Genomic DNA, 15,347 nt, shown 5'->3' with positions numbered 1-15,347 from the left:
GGCTGATAGCCCAGACCGGAGAAGGGACGGCTCATTCTGCTTGTATGGAAGGGTCAGTCGGTCATCCCGTCGTGACTCTACGAAGGGAAAGAGCACGTCTGCGGGCAGGAGAATGATAAAATGCTGCATTTCAGCAACATCCTGATGCTGCATTTACTGGTAGTAAGTTTGAGGTGGCTGAACGAGGTAAGTGGCTACAGGAAACTTCCCTTATTCTCCTGTGTAAACTCGAGAGCTGGGCATGATGATATATTTTAGGAAGATAATCCTGAGGGTACCAGAAACAAATCCTCCCTCCATTTTGAATTTTTTCCTGTTGTATGAAATGCCAGCCTGTTCAATCAAGCTCAGACTGGCCCTTTTCTCCCTTCTCTTGTGACCTTTCACTGGCTTCTGAAGCGGCCACCATTCACAACAAAACCCCGAAAACAAACGAATCAACAACGTGGTAATCAAACCACTAAGCAGAGCTCGGGGATCCTCCGAGTTCCTTGCCCCGGGGCTGCAGCGGGGAAGCATGCTGCGGCCAGCTCCCTGATCTCGCTGGCGAATTGAATTTGGTTCGCTTTTTGCCCTGATAAATTCCTTTTCTTTTAGGGAGTTTCTTGTTGTGCAAGAGATGTTAATTCAAGTATTTTCAACTAGAGGAGGAAGCAAAGCATGTCGCTCTTCCATCCTCGACTCGCAGCCCTCCAGCCTCTGGAAGAGATAGTGGCTGCGGTCCTTCTGCTGTCGTTTGGGAGGAAGGACTGACCGAGAGAGGACTGACCGAGAGAGGACTGACCGAGAGAGGACTGACCGAGAGAGGACTGACCGAGGAAGGACTGACCGAGGAAGGACTGACCGAGGAAGGACTGACCGAGGAAGGACTGACCAAGGAGCCCTTCTCGGAGAGGTTTGTGGCATGGTGCCCCAGCAGCAGGAGAGGACCCCCTGCCACCTGACCCTGGGGTGCAGAGCCGTCAGCCCTAGCTAGGCTGAAGACAACAGGAAGATCTTTTAAAAGAGCAAAAGAAACCCTGACAAAAGACATCATAAAATTGTTATTTCTAATGTAAAAATGGTAGTATTGGTAAATCAACGTTTTGCTCTTATTCTTCTGTAAAACAGAGCCATAACAGGACTGCCAAGTAGTAAAAAATGGACTGGAAAATGCAGTTTACATTAGAAATAATTACAAGTGATACATTTTTAATTGAATAGGTGCAGCAAATCCTAGCAGAGACAGCAGAGGAGATTCCTGGTTTGTAAGTCTTGAGATACTACAGAAATTCTAGCAAAGAGTTAGGGCATCTACCTTTGAAAAGCAAGAAAAGTGACCTGAATAAGTAGTGGCAAAATCTTGACCTCAACTCTGGGCTAAATGCTGGGCAACCTGGCCTAGCTGGCAAAAGGCTGAAGGAGATGAGGATGGTTGATTGTGGTCACTGTGGCTTTATGAAACTTTTCAAACAAAACTTGCTCTGGCGAGACTGCAAGGTGGAGAATGAAGTAACTTGCAGGTATGTGATGTACTGATTTAGCCAAGTGACGTTCCAGTTACAAATTTACGCTTGAAAGTGGGGTTGCCACTGAGATGTCATTACACCTGAAGCTGGCGATCCTCTTTCAGTGTATGAGGACGCTCGTGTACTCAGACTTGCTGGTGTCCTTCCCTCAGCTCTGAATGAAAAGAATCAGACGTGCACCCGGACATACGCTGACCGGCGCAATCCCAGTTACCTCTGAATACAGTCTCTGGCTGTTGAATGAAAGCCTGTGGGTTGTAGCAGGGTGTATGAGTAATGAGCTATGTAGTAAAAAGCTTTGCTGCTCTTCCCTTTGGTCCCAGCTTAAGTACGTGAGCCTGAAATAATGCCATTTTAGTCTACTTTCGGCTAAGCCTGGTGGATGGGAACAGCTGCTACTTGCCTCACTTGGGAAGCAGCTCCCTGGAGAAAGCATTGCAATCGTGATGGAGAAGTGCAGGTTCTTCCCATCTTGGCACTGGTATTGAAAAATCCATCCTTAAAGGACTCTTCAATATTTTCTAAGAGATGCTTAACTAAAAATGCAGGGGTTTGTATACCAAACTATTTGATTAAAAAGTTGATATCCAAAGCAGGTTTGGAAAATGTTTAGCTCACTAGTTGGGACATCTGTATCCTGAGAAATGAAAGAATCCTATTTCTTAAGGCCCAAATACGTTTCTCTACTTCTGTAACAAAAATGGGGGATGTCTAATTGTCTTCCTACTCTAGAATAGTCCTAAGGTCTCCAAAAGAACGTTGACTTCTGCTCTGTCTTGTCTTTTTTCTTAGCCTCTTACTCACATTATGTTTCTTGCTCTGCGCTGGAACTTGTTGTCTCTCATGCTCTGAACAGAAAAGAAAGCTGGAAAATCATTTTAAAGAACTGAGAGCACTCTTCCTTATCCTGCTTAGGTACACTGTCTGTCTTTGGTCTTACGAAAAGTTTTGTAATGGGTAGTGTCAATTTGGTCTGAACCTCAAAGATTCCCTCTTTAAGTACTTTCTCTGCTACCTCAAAAGCGTTTTGCTTATTTAGTTGCTCCCTTTTTTTTTTTTTTTAAACACTGTTAGTTCATTTCCTATTTTGAAATCAAGCAAAAGGGGTCATGGACTTTCTGGCTTTTGTTGTTCCTGTGAGGATGATGAATTTGAGTAGGCTATCATTGCTCTCATAGCTTTTTGACAAGAAAACAAACCAGGTCTTGTGCCGCAACTCAGGGCCAAATCAAGTGTGGGTTCTCTTCTCAGGGGTTTCTTGGTTAGCTGCTCTAGCAAGCTGTCTTGTTGGATGTGTAAAAGTAGTCTCGGCAATCTACAGGCAGAAACGAAAGTTCTCCAGTAGGGTTGTGTTTCCTGCTCTGGCAACTCAGCTGATCTTTGTCAGCACATCATGGCAAATGAGCTGAAAGATTTCTATAAGAGCTTGTTATGAGTCATAAGCAATGCATCACCACCTAACGAAAACTCAAAAGTCTCATTTAAAGCAGTTACTGAAAGATGTAGTCATAAATTTGGTTCTTAATTATGCTAACAATCTCACATGTCTTGATACGTAGTTTATGATAACAGACACGTGTGTCTTGATAAAGGACTATTTCTCCGTAGTCAGCAGAGGACACTCTTTCAGACAGGTATTTGTATCATAGCACAAGCATAAAACCCCAAAACTTTTCTTTTCCCCTTGCTAGCCTCCAGGCTGTGACGTTTGTGATCCTCCTTTTGCTAGCAGTGATGCTCGAAGTGGTAGTTACCTGTTCTGTTTTCATTTAGAGGACAAACACTCCAAGGAAGAGGTTCTTGGAAGGAGTTTATGAAATACCACATCACCCAGGTTAAAACGGTGTTGTAGTATAAGCTCACCAGAACCGACACCATCCACGAACCAAGCCCTGCAGAAAGCACAAGATCTCAGCTTAGAAAAGCTTTGGAAAAAATTATCAGTCACAGCACTTGCTCTTAGAAGCTCACGTTTCCTAGTTTTTCAAGATTTTCTCTTTCCCCCCCTGAGATTTTCACATGAAAGATGGGCATTTGTGACCTGAGCAGCCAAACAGTGGTGCACAGTCCCCCAGCTCACCAGCCCTGCTCCACGAAGGCTGACACTCCCTACTTACATAGAAGATTAGGGTTGAAATCTTTGCTCTGGTATATAATACATAGTTTTCTACAACATGGGACAACTTTAATAGCAGACACCAAAGGAGACTGAAGTTTCACAGCACGCTATAGCTGCATGAGGGCACTCTTGTCCCAAATCACGCACGTACGCCCTACACTGGTAACTGGTTTGCTCCTACAATAAGGGAGGAAGAATAGCAACTCCACAGTTTCTGCTTGCTTGCTTGCATTCTTGCAAAGGGAGGATGGACATACCTAATTGCAGGAGATGGGTTTAGCTGGAGGCACCACCCTGCTGCTTGGTGTTTCTTCCTGGTTGCCCTCAGCCCCTTCCATAACTCCTTTTACCCACCCCTTCTCCTCCCACACATGCCCTCAGGCATGGCTGTAGCTGCCAATCCCATTTTCAGGCACCTGCTTAAAGCAGGGCGTGATCCAGCCGTCCTGGCTGAAGCATCCCAGGGTTTCTCCTTGCCCCTGCAGGCAGGAGGGTACTATCTCAAAACCGGTGGAGCCGATGGTTCAGCCCTCTAACAGTGGCTGCTCCCATTCACTTTTTGCAGCCTAACAATGCACGCAAGGTATGTTTTTTCAGTGTATGTTAAATAAATAAAAAATTGCTGGTACGGGGCTGCACGCCGGTCTGATGCACGCTGCTGTGTGGATTGTCCCTCCTGCCCAGCCATGTTAATAATCTCCCTTCAATTGCCCCACTGTGCCCCCCTCTCCTGAAGGGAAGCTTTCCCAGGTGCTTTAGGATCTTTAGGAGGTGCCAGGCTCCCGTTCCTGATTTCGTATCTTTCTGTCCCCCCTCTCCAGTCCAACCGTCCCTGGAAGGAGAAGGAGCTCCTGGAGGGGCTCTGAGGGAGGAGCGAGCAGCACTGTGGGCAGGCAGCTCCTGCGTAAGCTCCAAGATATGGTAGGAACGGGGCAGCGTTGGCTAGCAGAGCTCATGATCGTCGTGCTTCCCACGGCAAAGGTTACGAGGTTTGCGCTTGAGGCTCCTGTGTGTCTGGGGTGACACCTGACGGGAGCGATGCCCTAATGAGCACCAGGCACAGGTCTGTAGGAAGTGAGTGCTGGGGGGGAGCTCAGCTGCAGTTCCTTGAGCTGGGACCCCAAGAGACGTACCGACTCCTCCGAGGTAAGGCGAGATGGTGTTCCAGGCACCGATGCTGCCTTTCCTCAGGCACTGTCCTAGGGCCAGTTCGAGATGCAACAGTGGGATTCCTTCGAAGAGAAGAGCGATGAAGTATGGGATCAGGAATGCCCCTGAAAACGCAATTAAGTGCAATTGAGCCACATGATTATCTGCACCTCACTGAAATTACTGGTTTGTAATTTGTCTGCTTTATGACCCTAACAAAGTCCTTGTGGATATGTTGAGAGAGGGAGCATTGCTAGGGATACCCGCCAAGTAACATCTGTTACTGGTAATTTTGTTGGTGAAGGTGTAGGAGGAAGGACTGGGATGCTTAGTGCTGCAGGATGCTTCCCCTCAGGCACTGCCACAGCCCGTTATAAGTAGCATCACTATTTCCTCCTTTGCCTCCAAATCTCATATCCGAGTCTGCCCAGCTCTGCTCTTCCAGCTCTGAAACCCTCTCCCCTCCCTCCAGGCTGGCAGGGAGAGCAGCTTCACCATTGCCGGCGCCATCCCATCGGAGAGAGCCATCCGCTCGTCTTCGGCCCCGAGAGGGAGGTGGGGTAACGCACGGGGATTTCTGGTCTCTTCCTGGAATGGCTCCTGTGTTTTGCAATCACTGACTATTAAGCAAGGCTGGGCAGATAAATCGAATCACTTGGGCTAGGAATTGCAATAACTTTGCTACCTATTGCTAGGTGCTGCAATAACTGCATACAACGCCCAGAGAAGGTGTGTTGTTTAATGGTTTAGCCCTTTATCAAGAAATACATAGGAAAAAAAATCGGCAAAGCTCTTCTCAATGAATTTGCCAAAGGTGCAAATAAATGTCTCTCCTTATGATCTGATTTCTTAAGATGTTTTTAACCGCTAAGAAGCAGATTTGAAAAAGGAGTCTCACAGTTAATTCCAGGTATGTTAAATCCTCAATTTAGATCCTCGGTACCCCTGCTCAGTAGTCCCCTTGCTTGGAGGAGGCTCTAAAGTGGCTGTTAGAAACCCCCCCGAAGAGAGAGATTTACAGACGGTGTTAAGGACCACAATAGTTTGCTTATTTTTAAGTGGTTTACCGCCTGATGAAATCTCACCTGGAGCTACCTACCGAAGCGCCCATGTAAATACTAAGGGATTTGCAGGTCCCTTCTGCAAGAACTCGGTAACCTTTTGCCATGCTCGGTCCCGCGCTCTCCTTCAAACCTGCTGCAATATCCCCCTCCGCAGCACCCCCGAGGGTGCCCACCCAGCCCTCCTGGCTGCCTGATGCCTTGGCCCGTCTCCTGGGAAGAGCAAAATATTCACACGAGTGACCGGAGCACCCTGCTTGTTCGCCTGGGTGCCTGGCCGCACACCGGCTCCGGGCAGCAACTGCTTCGCTGCAACCCATGCGATGCTGAGCCCTTGCTAGCAGAGCTCTCCGTAAGGGACAGACCTATCTCCCATATCATATCTCCCTGGAAATAACTGTGTAATAATTAGTGCAAACTGCCCTCTCTTATCTCTCTCCCCTTTTCTGTTTGCTAGTTGAACCATTGACAGCAGAGCATGTTTAGATATTCTGCTGATAAAAGCCTGTTTACTTTGTGCTGGTTTGTACGTCTCTCCAGTCATATTTACAGCATGGCAAAACATAATGCCATGCTTGGAAAGAAAATACTGGTTTTCCATGAGAACGACATAAAAAATATGCTATCTGCAAATATAAAAATATGGCAGAAGATTGGGCTAAGAAGAAATAGTTAACGGAGTTAATCTTTCTCAAACCTAATCCAAACAAATGGCTTGTAGTGTAAAAATATGTTTTCAGTTATTCATTCCTTTGCTTTACAGTATTTTTAGGCAAAAAGGAAATAGTCAGGAAAAGCATAGACAGTCTGCTCAAGCACTTGAAGCTTACTCTTTTCCACAATAAAATCCCCCACCCATAGAAAGAAAAAGGATACTGGAAAGGTACCAGATACCTAATAGTGAGCAGGAACCCTCTAGCACTGCATAGTCAAGGGCTCTGTTTAATAGATAGGGGAGGATGTGCCAGAAGGCAGAATTTAAATACTTTTTTTTTTTTTTTAAATGCCATGAGAAATCTAACCGTGAAAAAGGCAAGAAGAAAATCCAAGCAGCAGAATGAAGAAGCGAGCTGGTACCTAACACAGAGCATGTATCACAAAACAGAGCATTCAAACACGGGCACAGCAAAACCCTATCAGCACCCATGTGATGTGTAGCACCCGTACAGCAGAAACTCAGTAGGTTTGGCTTCCATGAGGCATGGGAAAAGGAAACCTTAGCAGAAACAATCATAAAGTGCCAGTAAGCAAATTATTCTATATCTGGATATTCTAGGTGTATTTATAGCTAGATATTCTAGATCTATATGCTCCACAGTGAAAGGAAAATAAATGACATACATAAGAAGCAAGCCCAGGGGGGAACCTTTAAAAACAGAAGTTTAGCTTCAGTAACTTTTTTCCTCTCAAAAAATGAATACGGAAAATGATAGTGATCAAGCATTTGTAAGTACCTTAAAAGCCTGGAGAAATGTCCATAAAAATCACAAGTATCACCAGGACATGATTTAGTTGCATCCCTGAGACATGACCTAGGAAAATTTATTCTACACTATTCCTTCTGTCAGAAAGACACTCAAGATGCATAAAGCATCCATCTTGCAAGTAGATACGTGCACTACTAAAAGAAGGTCAAGTTAAAAAAACCCAAACCAGTGCAAAATCTACCAGAGTTAAAAGTTAGTGTGGAAGGAGATCCTGCACAAGGATACCGCAAAGCTGAGGAACGATCCCTGGGCACATGAGAAGGCACAGAAAGCCTACAAGAGCTTTTTGAAATCAGGCTATCAACAACTACAAATACTGCGTATCTGCTAACTTGGTTTCATGAACAATAGAGTCCCAAGTGACAAGCAGCACCAGCGTGTAGCACGGTCGGTATCACTGCTAACTCAGAAGAACCATTAGAGTGGAGATAGCTCTATAGTCATGGCAGTAGAAAAGAAAATACCTGGTGCGCTCCAGATACACTGAGGGTTTTTAAAACCTGGCCCCTTGATTGCAATGTACAGGCAAAGCAGGTCAGAAAAGCAACGACTCAACCATATGCAGCCCTCTGCCTGCAAAATGCCACTTGAAGGGCCCGGTCACCTACACATGACGATCTGGAAGGCAAGTCCACGAAATAGTAGGCAGCCTGTTGCGAGTTGCTGATGCACCGGAGGGCAGAATGACCAGGAGAATAACGAAGGAGCGCAGTCTAAAGCTGAATCATGGCAACCGGCAAAGCAGAGTGAAACAGCCAAACTGGTTTTGTCACATCTTAGAAAGAGAGAGCAATAGACCTGACTAGTGGAAATGTAAAGCAGTTTGAAGTATCAGCCAGATGACCTCCTAATCAAGATGTACCAAGACCAGTAGAAACTGATGAGCCTCAGTGAGAAGCGGAGAAGAAAACCCAAGAGCTTTGCTTGATGTTGGGGTACCAATGAAGACTTCCTAAATGGTGGAGGCAAACTTAGAGGAACTGATCCATGTGCTCATTGTTGCATCTTGCCAGCGCCTGCAGATCAGCTAGCAGGCGTGAGGCAAGTAACTTGAAATGATGATCTAAAGACACAACAGCATTTGAAGGGCCAGAATATGAATAATAAATTTCCTTCAGATCAGAGATTTAGGAATGGAAAAAAATAATTATAGTGAAGACCGAAGTGACCTGGAATGTGGCAAAGTAGTAATTCCAAAGGAAACGCATCTATAGAGCCTGAAAAATTCAGAAAGCATATCTCAATGTGATACAATGCAACAAGCATTCAGAGATCCCCCTCACCGGTTCTGTTGATACATAGCGGAAATGGTGATGGGTGCATTTTTCCAAAAGACTGAGAACTTAGTGGCAAGATACTTGTGATAACTTATGTTTTACCTACAAGAAATTGCAATAGGTGATAACTACTTTTTCAGATACAGAGAAGAAGCTATTAGCTATTGAAAGGGGATTATCAGACCTGTCCCCCTTTCTCCATGGGAGTTCAGCTAAGCAGCATAGTAGCCAACACAACAACGAGTCACATCAAGGTATCAGGTAGGAAAAAAAGCAGCAACTTAATCATATTCACCCCTCTCTCTGCAAAACAATACTTCATGGTCTTTGTCATGTCTTCTGCACGTGCCTTAATTCAGATGAAAAGCATGAGCTACTATGAACGTCCTATTTGTGCAGCATATTTATGATGGCACTGATTTTGACTTACAGGCTACATTGCACGTCTTACAGACTCTGAAACTTTGCAGGGTTGAGTTTCCCATGTAAATGACTATATCTGCTTGAGCAACAACGAAGGAGCTAAAGCCATGTCCAGAAAACCAAGAGGGCAATAGCCATTTCAAATGAAGATGGGTAACACCTGTAGATCAACTTATAAAATAACCTTGGTGAACTGCCCTATGAAATACTCATGCCTGAGGATGCAAGTGTGCAGCACCCACGTGCAAGCATGCACCAACCTGAGCTGTAAAGGGCAACCAAATACAACAAGTTATGAAAGGATAAACCCTAAATGCCATAGCTTTTCACCAAGGACCTGAGCAGGACGTGGTAACAATCCAGAAAATGAGGTTTGTTACTTATAACATAATTTGTTTTTCTATCAGAGCGTGAACAATTCTGCTCTTCCCAACATACTTTTTTTTTTTTTTTACAGTATCTTCCAGGTATACCTGTTTTTACAGTATCTTCCAGGTATACCTGAGATTTTATCTTCCTTCTGAGGACACAGTGAGCCAGGCAACTGCATTTTGTAGCAAGTTGTAGTTCAAATTCTAGCAAAAGCTCTGGCAGGCCATGGGTTATGAAAGTCTGTAAATCATTGCCCCAGAAGTAAACAGTTCTCCCTTTTTACCAGGTCTTTAGTGTTTATGTGTATTTATATTCCTAGAAAGAAACTGGATTTTATATTAAAGATATTTTTCAGTCATCCTGTAGGCTCGGGCACTATGCACATTTTTAATACTCATGGGTTAGACAAGCGTATATATACTAGCTATAATCAAAAGTAAAACACTGCAGTAAGTTCCAGCTAGAACTGGGTTGGGTTTTTTTTTAAGTATACTCAGATGACTGTATGTGTACATATATAGCTATATGACTTGTCTGGGTCTCAGTTTTAAGTGACAAACTATACACTGGGCCATTTAGAGACTTCTTTTCAGCCCCGGTTGCCTGGGAACCTCTGTGTTTGTCTCCACTTACTGTGGCAAACAACATTCATATCCATTAGTCATGAAAAGTAAATAACTAACTTAACTCAGGCAATAAATCCAAATAATCAGTAACGACAGCGGGTGATAAATGTCAGCAAAACTCATATTATATTAGATCTGAGTTACTGAGTAACACTAATGTGCGATGAATAAGGTTCAGAGGTCTGATGAGAACAGCTGACATGAGACAAATATACAAGCACTTATTTTTATCTCTTGTTTTTTAAAAGATCTGGAAATGAGGAAAAGTGCATTGCCTAACTCTTAAACACTTGGATATCACCTGAACCAGCTGTGAAACCGTGATCTGTACCCCAGAAGCCATTCAGCCTTAGATCATCACGTCTATGCCATATCCATACCAGGTTTTGCTGCACTGGTGGCTGCGGCTGCAGGCACGGAGCCACTGCACCTCTCAGGGCTCCTAATTAACCACGGTGCCGCTGGTCTCTCCCGTGTTCACATCTTCAGATGCACACAAGCAGGGTTTATGCTCCAATACCCCTGAAAATCTATTGGGCTTTTGCATCTGAGTTATTTGCTTTCAAAAATGCAACCCCAAATCCCATCACTGCCTTAAATTAGCAGAAGAAAAATGCAACTACATTGTACACTGGTGTAAACCCAACAGCTCTGTCTTCTTGGTGGTCTTCATGACTCACTCAAACTCTTCCAACGCCAGCTTTCTGGGATAAATTATTCACAAACCCCACAGGACGTTGTCACCAAGTCCATCTTGCTGTTGAACTCTCTGAGCCCTTTGTTAAAATCCAGGGACCAAACATTGGCCGTACATCCATACATGGACTTTCATTCACCACTGTCTTGTGCCGCTGGTTGTAGTGATGCAAAGTAGCTATATGCCGTTACTGAGTCTGCTAGCTATTTTAAACTGATTTTTCACTGGTAAAATTACTACTCACGGAGCAAAGGACTGACTCAGCCTTTGTCCCTGCAGCATTTTCCTATTTTTATTATCTTTAAACCTGCTCTAAACCCTGTCTTTTTTGTCCCTAGCAGCTCCTGTGGGATATATTGGTGCTTAGAAGCTGGATACGGAAGCAAACAGACTTTTTGAGCACTGTGCAGTCCGGAAGACAGGTCACCGTGGGTCTCCTTGCACTCGGACTCACGCTGCTCCTGGGGTGGTAGAGGTCTGTAGGGCAGGGATGCTGGGGACCCCGGAGGGGAGGGGTGGAAGGGAGAGATCAAACCTCAGGAGGAGGCGACTGTTGCTGATCTTCTGAAGTGAGGCTGGGATCTGAAGAGGTTGAAAAACAGCTGGCCACAGCTAGTCCCCTGCCTCCAGCACGGAGAAGCAACCCTTGGTGCTTCATGGGAAGGTGTGAGAGCCTTTTTACGGTCAGTAGAACAATACTTCTTCTTAAACCATAATAGAGATTTGCACAAAACCCTGAAGCACAAAGTTCATGGAGCCTCATGCTCCAGATAGATGGCCCCAAGAAGCAGCTCTGTGTAATGAGATGCTACGGTCCTGTCTGTGAGTTTCAAACCTTCCACTGAGTGCTTTGTGTTAATTGGTCATTACGTTACAAAAATATCACATTATATTAGTTTTATTATGTCATTTGTTCATACTGAATGTTCATCCCTGGAAGTATTTAAAAGACGTTTGGATGAGGTGCTTAGGGACATGGTGTAGTGGTGGTCTTGGTAGTGTTAGGTTTATGGTTGGACTCGATGATCTTAAAGGTCTTTTCCAACCTATACGATTCTGTGATTCTGTGATTCTGTGAATGCTTGTTGCCTTGCTCCAAGATAGAAAGGCCACCTCAGATGCTGTAGGGTATCTGTCTGACCTACAGCTCCTGCTCCAGAAGAACATCTTCCTTGCAGGCCCCATGCCGTATCTGCTATGGGGATGTCTCTCTAAAGGTGTTTATCATGTCTTATTAACGCATGTATCATTAACTGAAGTGACAGGCTTTCTCCAGCCATTCCCATGGGCAAACAGAGAGGAACAGCATGCTTGCGCCTATGGCTTCCTAACCACCCAGTTATGGCACTTCTCAGGGAGAGTTTCACTGGGTTTCACATCTTGCAGATAAATCATGGAAAACGTTAAGTCTCCTGGGAGGAATCTAACCTACTGCTTCTTCTTTTTTCTTATTTGAATTTGTGTAATCGTAGCTTCCAGCTGTTACAGGTTCAACGTTAAAGAGCTCCTTGCCACCAAAGTAATTTCCATTTTCTTGTTTATAGACTATGATAAACGTACTCTTTCATTTTCAATTTCATGAGCTAAATAGATTAGATTCTTAAGTCATTCCTTGTCCCATAAGTTTTCTGGACTTTGAATAATTATTGGGGCTTTTCTGCATTTTGTCTAATTTTTCAAGTTGACTTTGAAAGGTGGACTTTCAGAAGAAGTCAGAAGTTCAGAAGTTGTCTTAGTATCGGTAGCAGTATCTCCACCTACTTCCCAGTGCTCTGCTTATATATGCCAAGATTCTTTTTGTTGATACAACCTGCTATATCTCATTCATTCAGCTACTTACCAGAGTCCCTAAGTGGCTACTTCTTTCTGAAACACCTCCTTCCATTAAAGGCAGCATCCATTAGTGGTTCCTTGGTTGATTCAAATATATGTAGTTCATCAAGTAATATAGATACCTTGGTAGAACAAGCTTGGATTTAATAATTTTTTTCTGTTATTTGACAGTTTCCCCAGGTTTGAATTTTCATTTCTCCAGTTAATTGAAAGATAATGAATAATACCGGGCTGAAACAATTTGCTATCTCACTCTGCTTTAGACAGCTTACCATGGCAGATCTCAAAAGCTACTGTGAATGGTGAATTATCAAGTACTCTTTTCTGATCCATTTATATTTACTAAATTGGCTGCTTCTAAAGCAACTCCTTGTGGGAACGGTGCCCAGGGACAGGCTTCGGCAGCTGTTCATGCCACCTGGCAGGCTCCTGTTGGTGTTCTGTCAGCTGAGCATTTTCAACAGCCTCGCAGACGTCAAAAAGTGCAATTTAGTTTTGTGCAGGGGCAGTTCCAGACGACGAGGTAGCTCCTAAGAGCATCAGAGAAGGGAGGGGAACGATGCACTCACCTTCCCAAAGGAAAGCGCAGTGACCATTTGCCTGGGGGCCGGGTCACTCAGGCCTCCCCAAGGACTTCTTGCTTTTCCTTAAGGTAATGAGCTGCAGGTTCAGTTTCCTGCTCCCACCAGGACTGTAGCAGCAACGTAAGAACTTTAACGTCAGTTTTGCTGAGAGGTAGTGTCAGTCTGGTCTTACTTTCTAAATGAACGCATCATTTTAAAATGAAATATACTTCTATAGAAAAAGCTAATCTAACTGATGCAAAATATTTATGAGAATTAGCTAGTTAAAAAAAAGTGATGCAAACATATAACTTCCATGCCCTTCATAAGTTAGTATAGTTATATTAGAATTGTAATTTAATATTTCAGCAAAGTCCCATTTCAATCTTACCGCCTCCGTGTATCTGACACAAGTATGGAAATCGCCACACGTTCCCCAGACCAACGGCGAATCCGATACAGCTTAAAATATACTGCAACTTATTGTCCCACTTGGGTCTGCCATCTTCTTTAGGGATTTCAGGTGGTACTGATAAATCTTTTGACATTTTAATGAAATATCCTTGGCTCCTTAGCCCCTTTCCTGTAAATGGGAAGATGCTTCAAAACCTGTCTCTCCTACAGGTTTTATGTAGGGTGACTGGAGGATCCTGGAAAGAGAGGTGGAGCTTCCTTTTTTGTGATGCAAAGGAACGTGTCATTGCCAAAGGTGCAGTTTAAAGACAAACCCAGGAATTATTATTATATAGAGAGTTACCACTCTTGACTTTTTTGCAGCTCCTTCTATAGTTAGAGAACTGGGGAATATGTTGTTAATAGGTAACTCGGTATCAAACGGGTTTCTATTTTCTGTTCTCCTTCTGTTCTCAGAGACTTTCAGAGAAGTGTGACGCTGAATATAATTAAGAAGAAACCTTTACAGCAGACTTATTAAAATTGTAAAATACTTGGAAAAATCTGTGAATGAAGTGTTGCCATTTCCTTTCTTAGTTTGTTAATAGAGGTAAATGAATGAAGACATCTTTTGCAAGTGCAAAAAGAAAATTTAAAAAAGCAAGAAAAATTAGACCGTGTATACTCAGCCATTAGAATCTGGTCCATTTTCACCATAGCTGCTAGAAGTTAATCACTTCCCACCTGTCAATGAATCCCAAGTGACTATTTTTATTGTTCATTAAATAGTTACCGATGAATGCAAGAGCTGAATGCTTTCCTTCAATTTAAAGGATGTGAGAATGTTTGTCTGTTGTCTTTCAGTTATACCGGGTTTTGCTATTTTGCACGCCAAATCAGTTCACTCCACACTAAACAGGTCAGCCAGTCAGCTTACTTGCTTCAGTAAATCAACACTTCATGCCTGGATTCCCCTTTTCGAAATGGGAAGAGCATCTAAGTGAAGATGGATTTTTTTTCCCCCAAAATACTTAGGGAGAAATAAAAGCCCTGCTCTGCAGCTAAGCATACAAATATGCTCAGGTTGCAGATCATCCAACCAGAACCTAATTTCACATCTAGGCTACACAAGTCTCCCCAGGTAAGCACAGTTCATCTGCTCGCAGCTCTGCAAACATCCAGATCCATAGGTGGAGCACCTCAACTTCCCAGTCCCTTACCAGGATGTCTCACAGGGCAGGCACGAGTTGGCACACGCAGCGTGGCTTGGCAGCACTTGCACAGCACCACTGCTGCCAGGGCACCCACCACCATCGCCCCCACGGCTGCTGCGCTTCGGATCGGGAGATGCCTTGTGCTGTGCTGGGGTCATTCTAGCAACACCCCGATTTCCATACCTGCCACCTGCAGCCGACCGCTTCAAACTCGGTTTTACTCATTCTCGGTGGCTGAGCTTTTTCTCAGCAGGAAAATCTGACAAAAATTGTATTTCCCATTACAGAATAACATCTTTAAATAGCTTAAATAATTACATTCAAATAATTTAAAAAAATTGAAATTGGAATGCAAATGAATTCAATGATTCCAATACACATACGATGCTTGGTACTTTACTCTCTGTTTAGAGCAGATATACTACCCTAAAGGTATATTCTAGAGTAGATATACCCTAAATATCCCTATTTCTCGTAAGAGAGTATTTTGATTATAAGAGAGTGTCGGGGTGTATATTGGATCAATTCTTGTCTTAAAAGGCGGGTATAGGAAGAGCCGCAAAGTGATGTGAATGTGTTGCCTAAGGATGAAAGGGATGAAAGTTGGATGAAAGGGACCACCTAT

At 43.9% G+C, this 15,347-nt stretch overlaps 1 protein-coding gene across 1 annotated transcript in view; it reads right to left on the bottom strand.

Moving 5' to 3' along the window:
* LOC142406728 (sodium-dependent neutral amino acid transporter B(0)AT3-like) overlaps positions 1 to 13,663 on the bottom strand; it is a 29,599-nt gene extending 15,936 nt beyond the window's left edge. Inside the window, exons 1-3 of the mRNA XM_075495665.1 lie at positions 13,507 to 13,663; positions 4,761 to 4,901; positions 3,263 to 3,400 (exon numbers count right to left, since the gene is read on the bottom strand). Coding sequence (XP_075351780.1) covers positions 3,263 to 3,400; positions 4,761 to 4,901; positions 13,507 to 13,663 — 436 coding nt within the window. The remainder of the gene's footprint in view (positions 1 to 3,262; positions 3,401 to 4,760; positions 4,902 to 13,506) is intronic.
* Between the last annotated feature and the right edge of the window lie 1,684 nt (positions 13,664 to 15,347).

This window comes from Mycteria americana, chromosome 2 (assembly GCF_035582795.1).
Source record: "Mycteria americana isolate JAX WOST 10 ecotype Jacksonville Zoo and Gardens chromosome 2, USCA_MyAme_1.0, whole genome shotgun sequence".
NCBI lineage: Eukaryota > Metazoa > Chordata > Aves > Ciconiiformes > Ciconiidae > Mycteria > Mycteria americana.
This window is presented reverse-complemented; position numbering and strand designations above follow the sequence as displayed.